Below are 12,355 nucleotides of genomic sequence, written 5' to 3'. Positions count from 1 at the left end.
GTATCGCGAGGTATTTATGCGGGAAACGAAAACCGGAACAAACCCAGCTATCTCTTTGACAGTTCGCCTTTGTAATGATGCACAATTGTAAATATTAATAACTAGCTATTGCTTACGGCCTTTTGCAACTAAACTCTGTTTTCATCTCAACTGGAATAACAATTATGAATCTCTGATTCTTGTTCAATTTAAAATACTTGTCATAAATAGCACAATACCAGTACTGACAAGGCTTTATATGAATGTTTAATTCAATAGTATCGAAGTATTATTCATATTTAAATGTCACATCATCAACCCTAACACAAGTGTCTTTTGATTACTTACAGGGGTTTTCTCATACTCATTTATTGATGTAAAAAATTTGAGAAACAATAAAAAAAATATTAAGTTATTCTCTATACTTTTTAATTATGTAATAAAAATAGCCTGTATTCGAGTACTAAGTAACAAAATTGATATTAAGTCCCACTTAGTGACTGTCAGTGCTTGAATTATTTCAAGAAAAGTATTTGTTTTTATAAGAGATCATGAGGCAAACGGTCAGGCGGCTAAGGCGCACCAAATACCCGCCGCCCATGAGATGTGATGTTGCCATATAACTTTACATCTGGTGAGCCTTCTGCCCGTTTGCCTCCAGTTCTATAGAATAATACTTCTTTGTGGTATAATAGTTTAAATAAACCTAAGATATCTTTATATATATAATTTATATTCCTAATATTACAAATAATATTAGTTATTATAATATTTGAACTAACTTATTATCGAGTATTACAGCTTACTTACCCCCCACAATGGGTTCAGCTCATCTGGCCTAAGTTGGAAGTATTTCTCAGCTAGCGCCAGCGGAGGTGCTGATGCGAGACGCACGTTGGTCCAGCATCGGAGGAACTTCACGACAGACTCGAAGGTGTAGAGGGCCAGACGATCATTGCCGTAATTCGACATATGTGTCATGAAGATATTTATCTGAAGGAAATTTTTTTCATTATTTCCAAGTTGTAAAATTGCTAAACAGCATTTCTTTCACGACAACATACAATTAAGGAGGATTAAAAGGAGTCCCATAAATATATCTGTTTCTTTCCATCAGAACATAAACAATTTGATAGATAGAGACTAAATAGTTAAGAACAGTGTGGAAGAATTCTGATTAGGTTTGTAGGCTTTATATATATATGAAAACTAACATGTCTTAGACAGAAAAGAGAAATTACAGATCATGTAGAAAATAATTAAATAAGATGAATAAGACGCATATCATACCATACATACTATAAATCTATATTATTACTGGCTGCCACCACGAACTTAGTTTTTCCATAATGCCTAGCATACCTTTTTAGTACATACCAACTTGGAACATTTTGCTATGCTACTGCCCAGAGGTTTTCTATGATTTATCTTTATACAAACCTCGGAGTTCAAAATATAAGTTCTTAACCAACTAATAAAGGTTTGATTGTAGATGGTAGTTGAAAATTAAGGGTAAAGGTAAATGATGCTGTATTATAAAAAAAAAAACAAAAAAAAAACAAAATAATTTTTAGTGGACATAACTTAGACTTACTTAATATTAAAAAAATCTTAAGAATCGTTCGAGTCGTTTTGGAAGAGTATGGGTACGAACATTGTGACACGAGAATTTTATATGTGTACATAGAGATTATTTTCTTTTACTCTACATCTATGACTAGAATTTAGCAAGGTCATCACAAGATAAATCCACCGTTTGACTAGAAAACTCCTATTTACATTTCTATGTACTCCTATAGACACGTAATAACGAATTAACAATTATTAATTTAATCAATGATTAAAAGAAGCAAATTATGTTAATATACAATAGCAATAAAATATGTCATTATTTATTAAGACTGATACAATATATATTCAGTCTTATCGTAGTATATAAGTGATATCGTAGTATATGAGTGAGTGAAAAATAAATAGTATATACATAATTGAATGTATTAATGCATATCACATCAATATTTCTACTGTTTTTTTTCTAATTTTAAAAGTCAACATAATTACTTTAAACATGTTAAACTAAGGTTTTCTTAATAAATCGAGCCAATTCAAATCTTAATTAAAACATCCAAAAACGGAAAATTAAAATAGATAGCGTGATAATTCCCCAGTCCTAAACAAACTAGACGTCCACACCAAGGTCGGGGTTATTTATTATCGCCCGTGGAAGCACCTCTAACCCCACGGTTATTTAACTGCGGACTATTAAACCAGAATTTGATGCATGGCCAACGCAATAAATTTCAAATGGCACTTAATTTACTTATTGGGAAGTTCTCAATAATTTTGTTACAATGTACATTGTCTTTAGTAGTTAAATAAATAGATTTTTTAAGCTATTGCATAGATTTTATCGCGTGGTTTGAGCGCGGCGACCGTATCAAGAAATTCCGTAACGACAATAAACACCTAACACAAGAGATGACGTAATATAGGTGCAGCCAATACGCGTTAGAACGGGCAACGTGAGTCAGGCACAGGGTGATCACCTATTTGTCTATATGTTGACAAATCATGAATCAGATACAGAAATCTGAGATCAAATAGACCTCAAAAGCTTGTAGCGCCACTGATTTATTTTTATTTAATAGAAAGATTTCATAACCTAATAAAAATAATTCTAAAAATGTCCCTATAATAAATTTTAACAAGATGTTACCTTTGGATCTATTGATCCGATAATACATTATTATTTCAACAATAGAAAGCCACTTTATTTGTGTCTAGACTATATTAAGCTGAACTTTTTCGTGGTACAGGGATTTATAAAATAAGTTAGAGAACAAAACCTTGCTTACGAACGCTCACTTACGTTTCATGTGAATTGAAATATATAATTGCTAAAATGGGCGCTAAAAACCTAGTGCGGAAACTAATATAAATGAAAATGATATTATTCGAAAAAAGTGCAGTATTCAATCTCAGTCAGCTCCGAGCAATAATCGAGAGAGCATTTCAAAGTAAGATTTATAATGAAGATGCTCCAGAATGTAGGTTACCATTACTCCTATATGAGATTAAGAATTCTTAGATCTCAGAAATCTTTTTAACAATCAGATCAAATGCTAACAATATGCTCTTCAAGGACATCATGAAAGAAATTAAAATAGCGGGCATACTAAAAGGGTTATGCAAAGTTTGTTACGCGTTTCTGTTACTAGATTATCTCCAGTTGGATTTGGATTATTTTTTATTATTATGAAATGAAATCGTTTATTTGCTAAGATTAGTGGTACAATTACATAGATTGATTATAAGAATCCGCACATTCAGCCATATATAAAAAGCCGTGTCCACACCGAACGGCTTGGTATAAATTTTATATAGGCTTTTGCAGTAATAACATGTACTAATTTCAAAGTATCTTTTAAAAATTGATACCACTTGTGGTCTTATCTCTTTAGATAATAATTTAAAAAAAACTCAATACTGTCATTGGCGATCATGGAGGAAACATCTAATGGATTGCTGGTTTGAGTTTCTGGAAAAGAAACCTAGTAAGGCCACGAAAGCGATGTCGACAAAATATAAATGTCTGGGTTGAGAGGAATATAAGACGCATAGAGTAAATACAAATCATCATTCTTAAGGCCGGCAACGCACTCGCAATTGGCCATGGCCCGCGTTAAATGATCAGATGAGCTTCCTGCCCGTTTGGCCCCTATTCTATAAAAAAATCCAGAAGACATACTCTTCTTGTCTTCGTAGTCTTCATTACTGAAACCTGCCTGTCTTGAAAAGCCCCTACCCATACGTCGATTTGCCGTCACCACAGTACTCTATCATTACTTTATCTTATTACATTAAAGTTATTGAAACCCATACTTGTCTTAATTTGGTCAGACCAACAGGCAGGCGATCGATCCTGACTATTCGGTTCTCTCCTACTAAAGTATTTTGAAAGTATTCAAGAATACGGTATTCTAACAGTTTAGTTTAGGAGTCGATACATTAAGTATATACTGCCCGGAATTGGCCTTGTAGATTTGGACGGACAAATTTCTCAGTCCATAGGGAATAACTTCGACGCTACTACTGTTCCGTTTAAATACGTGATTGGATACACGGTTAAAGTAACTTAAACCGTAAACTAAAGATAATTAATTATGTTGGTTGTTTCTTTAAGATTAGGTGCACAGTTTTATGTTCTCTATTGCATCAAGCGCTGTTTTTTTATTCTAGTTATGGGTCCCTTTCTCAATGTCTTTGTATATATTTCAATGCGTTCAATAAATACAATTTTATCCCATATTTGGGACCGACGCAGAATTTTTCTTCAATACAAATACAGTCAATGACAACGTTTAGAACATACCGGTTATATTGACCAACATAAAAAGTACCGGCTGAATTCTATGTACATATTCAATTAAGTAAGATGAAGTTGTAATAACAACTTCATCGGCTGTTCCGACATACGGTTTTTACGACCAAATATGAGTAGTCTCTTCGATGTCGTTAAAACCGATTCGACTGTAATTGTTAAAACTAGGTCACATAGTACCTAAAACATACATCAGTTTCACACGCCTAAATAAAACTCTTTACATATAGAAAAGTAACTCCTTATTTACATAACGTATTATTATCACTAACAGTGCTCAGTGAGAGACACAAAGTTAATGTTATATAATTACTATATAATAATAATAATAAATTTTATTTATGACATATATACCATATTATTAAACGTAAAGTTCCTTTATAGTGTGGAAGAGTACATATTTAGACCATAAGTTTTGACAGCAATTATAAATAAAATATTATGACATTATGATGATTAATGTCATCGTGCATACATATTTTTATATAGGTCATTGTGCGTTTATTAATTAATTAATCAATCTAAATGTACCTTTCTTTGCAAGTAAACGATGTATGATTATTATTGAAGGCATATGCTTTAATGAAGCTTATAAAAATATTACCATACCAAATTACACAGTTGTCAACTATGGCCTACAAAAGCGAAGTCTACAAACAATCGAGCCTGTGTTAAACATTCAGTGATATTCTGATGATGTTGAATATTTTAATACTCATGTATAGACTCAGTTGTTCCAGTCCATTTAATATGTAATACTCTAATAAAAGCCTTTATGGGCAAATAGTAAAGCATGAAATCCTCAACTCTTAGTTCGTGCGTTTGATTCATACTGTCTTTCTCTCTCCCTCTTAAGAATATTGGAAGATACTCGTTGGTAACGCCCGCGCTAGTCTATCACGGGTTAGGTTAGGTTAGGTTTGTCCCATTCACTCTCGCACCGTCTCTTTCTATTCCCCCTCCTCAGGAGCGTTGAACGTTTAACGCAACAGTGCTTTTATATGGACCCCCATGGTAGTGTTAAAAGTTTAAGGCAACCTAGTTGGAAGTCAAAGAACTATAGTAATTATGTATTGTAGATAGGGTGAAGTTGATGTGACAAATAACAATGAAAGTGTATACCTTTCAAGCAATTTTATATGTTCTGGACGTAAGCACATAAATGCTAGCTCGGCTTAAGTGCAAACCACACGTTTATCACGAACGTTTACTAAGAATTAATAAACGGTTAGGGAGGAAAACGAGCCTACGGGACGCCAATGCAGTCAAAACTTCTCATAGATAGGTTATGGATGGTTAAGTTAAACTTTACTTTCCAGTTTGCAAAACTTAACTAAAGTTACTTTTATACAGCAAACGGCTAGGAGAAGTGTGACACTATACCGTAGACAATACCAGAAGACTGGGGGCTTCGTTGCCGACCCAAATTGGGTAAACTCTTCAAGGATATTAAAATTTAAAAAAATAAGCACATAATTAAGAATCTCCGTAAAAACAAACATATTTAAACGCCTGCCGCCTATTTAGGAAGTATGCGTAAGTATACCATGCGAGTCGACGCGGCAATGGTTAAAAATGAAATAAACAGACAAATAACTGTATCGCCCCATACCCAATTATAGCCGACTTCAACAATAAACTAAGTGAAAACTTTAGTAATTTAAATTCAACAATGTTTAGTTCAAGAGAATTTAATCCTGCCAGGTATGGTTCTCTTGGGGAAAGAGGTGTTAAACTATACAAACTAGCCTCTAATTACATATATATTAAGACAACCTCTGAACTTACAAAAAAATTCTACCAATATATATTTTTGATTTGTCGTTTAGGATTAAAGTTAACAATTTTCTTAATAAGACCTTTAGTTGCCGAGAAATTTGTCAGCAAACATAATCATCATTTGTCAATCTAAAAGTGATCAGACATTTGGGCCTGACACATGCCGACCTTTTGGTCCTTAGACAAGTTCTTAAAATATTTTCCTTCATCTTGCGACTGAGTTTTAATGCACAAATAGACGGAAAGTGTATTGGTGCATGCAGATATGAGAATCGCATGCTAAAGCCAACACTATTATGAATAAAAGGAGCACAATAAATGTATAAAATAACGGTTATAATATATTATTATATTTTAAACTTACAGGATTATTGATGACAGTCTGGAAAAGCTCGCCACCCTGAATCGACCTGTCGAGTCGTTCCCTTCCGCCTGGGTATCTCTCCAGCAGTAGCGTGTGCGTGAAAAGCCCACAGGTCTGCCGAGGTAGCACCATGACGCCTCTATGCTTGAAGCCGCGACGCAACCTGTCGATAAGGGATTATAAACAATAAATTCACTTTGGACACTACTAAAAAATTCATTGACTTTTTCGTCACAATGCGCAAGACAGCTGTACCTCTAGTATGGCGCATGAGGCAGCCCTAGCAGCACGCTAAGTTGCACGAAAGGTTTTATAGTTGATTTTGTGACTAACACATTAATAGCCTTGTCTGCTTGAATATATAAAATGACATGAGGAAGTTGGGGAAGTAAATACAAAATATTGAGAAGAAATGCTTAAATGTTAATAAATTTGAAACGATAATATTTATTTTATTTCAAATACTAAACCAAAAAAAATATTTAGTAAGCTTTTTCTTATTCAATAAAAAAATATACGATGAATATTGTAATAACGATATATTATGGCACAGATTTCCAAAAAATAGAACAATATACTGTCTGTAAAAAAGTACAAATAAGTTAATTACCACTTGATTTAACATACTTGTTCCTAAATTTCTTTGTTTTAGTTTGATATCCAATACCATGATTCCTTTGGCATCTCATTTCATTATCACTTTAAAATGAGCAAGTCGTGCAAATGGATGCGAATGTAAGAAAGGTGGACTTTAATGACAACTTTATGGAAAGGACCGAGAGGAAGAGGAAGAAGAAATGGCTTAGAAAAAGTGGCTAGAAGATGATAGCAGGAAGTGAATGTAGAAGAAATAGGTAGAGAATTCTGGGAAAAGCTAGAGGAGGGGTTCCAATCAATCAATTGTAACAAAAAGAAATTATATAGCAAATATTGGAAATTATTATGATTCCATCTTTATCTTTAAGGTCTAATTTAGAAGGCAAACTACTAGTAAACTTCAGCAAACAAACGCCTAAGCATTTTCATCTACACAAGTGTACACTTTTTATATGAAATTATTAAAAAAAAAAAACAATTTAAAACCGCAATTAGGCCATCGAAAACCGTAAACATTTCCAAGCCACATTCAATATCCAGCACAACAATTTTTGCTTTGGACCAAATTCAAACCACAGGATATAGGGTAAATTCTAGTTTTCAAAACAATACGACATATATTCTACTTTTATCTTTACAAATGAATAATTCTTTAATCCACATGTGCAACGAAATAAATGCAAATGCTTTTAGTTTAATTTCCAACCATACAATGTGAACCTTCGTTTTAATTTGATAAAAACAATGTTGTGGATTTTAATTTGAGTGAGTTTGTTTATATGTACTTAATAAACAAATCTTAGAAGAGTGAAAACTGAGAACAATAAATACTTATAAAAAGATGTTTGATACAAATCAATGGCGCTACAACCATTTTAGTTCTGGGCCTCAGATTTCTGTATCTGTTTCATGGTTATTCGTTAATGTTATAGGCAAGTAGGTGATCAGCCTATGCCTAATACACCTCGTCTATTTTTTTGGTTTTCAGACAAGCCGTTTTCCTTCACCTTTTAAGCGAATTTTAATAGCGTACATAGAAAAAACTCCATTGGCGCACAGCCTATTATCAAACCTACAATGTCAGGGAACTCATGATAAAGCCACTAGACCAACACTTTTAAAAGGATTTACACTTTGAGAGGGGCAGCGCTAACTAGATCCATGCAACTGCCTCACAATGGAGTAGCCCGCGATATCTACACAACTCCCACGGGAACTCTTTGTATCTCTTTGGTCCGCCAAGGATGCGCTTATATTATATGCTATTTATGTATTTACATTGTAATTAGTTAGGAAGATAATAAGGAAAAATAAAATAATAAAATCATATACATATATATTTTAAACATACGGGTTGACCCTCGACCATGAATAACATACATAAAAATAAATCAGGGTTAAAACGCGACAGTCAGTCGCCACATCAGGGTCACTTATCTTATCACATGTATCGTATCACCCAAAAACCGTAACTCGTATGTAGAGTCTGTAGAAACAACACTTCGTTTATATATTCGTTCGTTCATAGTATTTTTAAAGTCACAGGTGGAAACTGATAAACACCCGTAGACATTGCCAGAGGCCTTACAAGTGAGTTGCTGGCCTTTGATTTTTTGTTATTAACTTTATTTAAAATGTACGTGTTGCGTGTTGTTCCCACGAGAAGGTAAGTGCGTGCTCCTATTTCACCATGTCTCCAGGTGACAGAGGATCTTTGACAATCTGAGACAAATCTTTGTTTTTAATTTATATTATTATTATTTATTACTTAAAGTGTCACGTGGAACATGGTATAACGGTTGCAATCCTTATAAGAAAACGCTTGGCGATTCAAAAGAGTGGAGGAGAATATATTGCCAATCTTCTCTTCCGTGCAACGCCCTTCTTTTGAGAACTGGCAGTAAATGTAAAATCAGAAGCATTTAATGTATTTTATGCCTTTTTTGACGTTCATAAGTGTACAATGTGTTACCTATATAAATAAATGATTTTCGACTTTGTAAATAATTGATTTAAGACAATGTGCGGAAATTTTTAAAACCCCATACAAAATAATTCGATTGTACGATACAATGTGTACATAATAATGGTTATATGGATTTTGTTTGTGTTGTACATCGGATATAGCAAAGCGTCGAATCACCGCAACGAAGCGTTTGTGGCTAGCACGAGTTTGGCAACCACATAGCGGCGGCACTAACATTGCAAGGATCAACGTAGCTATATAAATACTTATATGCGACAATATAAAGCCTTTCTTTCCGTAATCCTACTGCTAACTAATTATATAGAACAAAAAGCAATTATACTAAACATATTGGCAAAGATACATAATATATACAAAAAGGTTTAAACATTTAAAGGAAAAAAAATGAATAAAATTTATTAAATAGTTAACAAAGTAATACCTGTTTAAAGAAAACACACACTTTTTACCGGATTGAAGCTATATATTATTGTAAACTTATAATTTAGTATAGTTAGGTATAGTTTTGCTTTACAGCGTGTGTGGTCACGGTGACTGAAGAAAAAAGGTGTTGAATATTAAAAAAGGTATCACAGCTGTAGAAAAAGTATTATCTGTATTTATTTACCCGGAGCTGGTATCGACAAAAAAATGAAAAAAGTGTTTTCTTTAAATGTGTAAAAGCTATGTTAATAAAAGACAATACTAAGTAATACCCGATTCGGCTGTGTTGTGTGATGGTGTGAAAGTGAGGGTGTGTATGTGGGGTGTGCTAATGATGCAGGTGATTTAGTGCTATTCTTACTCCTTTAATATTCAGCGATATTTTAAAAAAGTCAAGAGAATAGGTCGTTGTATATCCGGGTTGCACGAAACAAAACTGAACTTTTGCAGTTGGTATTGTTTCAATGCTTTAATAAGTTTTGTAGCAATTTAGTTGGCATTTAGGTATATAAAGTCGACCATCATAAAAAAATCCATTTACAACTGTTTTATCATTTGACACTATTCAACTCTATAATAATAGTCTTCGCTTGAAAAACAAAGTAATCCTGTAGTCTACAAACCTCTATTCCTTTTGCATCCATTGATAAATCTTATTTTTTAGACATTTGTGATTGACATTTTAGATTAGATTTCTCCAATGCTATAACGAGTATAACTTAGTAACAGTTCTTCTGTAAGCGATATTTAAATATTTCAAATGCTAAGGGCATACAAAACAGTTTCGTATTCAAAAACGCGCGTGCTTAGCGATTCTCAAAGGTGGGCGACAAAAAAGCTTTTCCCTGTATGTCCGTTTCAGAAACTTTGGAAGGGTGATTTCAGGATAATGGGTCGTGTCTGTGTTGTATTTTAAACTTTAACCGAGACTCTGAAGGTTTTCTTCGTTTCACCGAAAGAGACGTTTTAGGAACTAAATCCCCTTTATAACTGTGAATCTGCCAAAACAAAATAAAAGCAAGCAAAAGTCTCTTTGTAAACATATATCCTGACACTCATATTCTCATACTACCAGAGAGTTTTACGATTATTAAACGAAGCGCTCGATAAATAGGCCGACAGCGATTTCCCATTAAAATTAAAATTCTAGTACATTAAGGTCATTACTGAAAATTCACTTAAATATATAAGTATTATATAAAAAGATTTACTTTAATAGTAGTGCTGTAGCTAAAATAGAATAGTATGAAGATAATAGACAACCTTTCTCCGAGATTGGGTTGGCATTACTAAATAAATAATTTAACTGTATAGCCAAAACTACATTTATTCAACATTAAAGAGAAACGATTCTAATCTGAAGTGAAGGATAATTAAAATAAACAATACATCATTAAGAAACAAATAAGCAACAGAAAACAGAAAAAAGTATTAACCTGGTGCCCAAGGTAAACGTAAAAGCCATAGACAATTTAGAAGTTGGTTACAGCAGATAAAGGAAACAGCAGCTAATACGCTAATAGTGGCTTAATAACAGTGGCACACAGAAATGGTGAGGGACACGGATATATAGCAATAAATGAAATGATAGATATAACATTGTGAAGTATATGAAAGAAAAGGCTTTTATTTATTTATGAAAACATTGAAAATGTTTAAAAGAGAAAAAGCTTATTTTCAATAATGCTCTGCATATTTATACTGATAAACACTACTATGTCTATGGTCAGCATCGAGAGTGCCCATGGGCGGCGGTATCATTTAACATCAGGTGAGCCTCCTGCTATATATAAAAAAAATGTCTTTTGATAAAAATTCTTACCTGGCCGGTCTTAAATGCGGATATTCCTCAGTACTAGTGACTTTGACGTCCCACACCTTCCTCCAGGCTTCGTACAACGGCTCATGCACTGGATACACGCCCGAATGGTGCGGTGAGACCGAATAGCATGAGTTTGTGGGTATTCCATGCTCCATGGCAAACTGTTTGTTCAACATCATTTCTGACTCCAGCTGTGACACGTTGTTGTAGAGATGGGGTTGCTGGTGATTCCACATGTGACAAAACCTGCCAAATAATGTTTTCTTTAAGAAAAAGACCCCCGTGAATACTTGTCACACTAGCCCAAAAGCCTGGGTTCGTTTCCCGGCGAAACAAGTATTGTTGCGAGTAGGTACATATTATACGCTTGACTTGATCAGTTTCTTTATTATATGGGAAAAGAGATAATTAGACTAATATCTACTTGGATAACAGTCATGTGAACTTCTCGTGTCACTAACAGCAATGAGAGTGAAAATCCATCTTAAACCTGGGGCCAACTACTCACCAGCTAAAATGCTCTCGATTCTTCAATAGAGAATCATCCCCGCGATTCTCCAGAGCTGTCCCATGGTGATAATATTTAGCACTGTAGCCAAGGTTAAACCTGAAGCCTGGAACCAGCCGTTGCAGAGCCACTTGCGACGCCATTAACGCTGACACGTCTTCTTCGTGTAATCTGGTACCTAAAATTAATTTAAAAACTCTTAAATCTTGTGGTTATATGCAGAATATGTTAAGAATTAAAGAATGCAAGGACAGTTCATCCCTAAGACATACTATTGGGTACATTAGATCGTAGGTATACCTATAGGCAATATACAAATATATGTCCCTTGGGTGTGTGCATATCTGGGTAATAGGACCTCACTATTACATCCAGTAGAAGGGCTCTCGTTACCTCGTTATTGTATCTTGATACAAATAAAAACATCCGTTTAGTTACATTAAATTCCGTCACTGCAAATTCGTGCCAGTAGTTTCATTACTAAATCTACCATGTTTAATTAGAGTAGGTATTAT

The 12,355-nt window shown here is 33.9% G+C and overlaps 1 protein-coding gene across 3 annotated transcripts in view; it reads right to left on the bottom strand.

Annotated features, from left to right (window-relative positions):
- The window catches only part of LOC110997880 (bifunctional heparan sulfate N-deacetylase/N-sulfotransferase), a 127,526-nt gene that overhangs the window by 23,444 nt on the left and 91,727 nt on the right, over positions 1-12,355 (bottom strand). For all 3 annotated transcript variants that reach the window (XM_022266240.2, XM_022266256.2, XM_022266249.2), the window contains exons 7-10: positions 11,841-12,018; positions 11,333-11,578; positions 6,504-6,666; positions 790-972 (exon numbers count right to left, since the gene is read on the bottom strand). In XM_022266240.2, the coding sequence (XP_022121932.2) occupies positions 790-972; positions 6,504-6,666; positions 11,333-11,578; positions 11,841-12,018 (770 nt within the window). The remainder of the gene's footprint in view (positions 1-789; positions 973-6,503; positions 6,667-11,332; positions 11,579-11,840; positions 12,019-12,355) is intronic.

Source organism: Pieris rapae, chromosome 10 (assembly GCF_905147795.1).
Source record: "Pieris rapae chromosome 10, ilPieRapa1.1, whole genome shotgun sequence".
NCBI classification, from domain to species: Eukaryota; Metazoa; Arthropoda; class Insecta; order Lepidoptera; family Pieridae; genus Pieris; species Pieris rapae.
The sequence above is the reverse complement of the archived record's forward strand: the minus strand, read 5'-3'. Positions and strand labels throughout refer to the sequence as shown.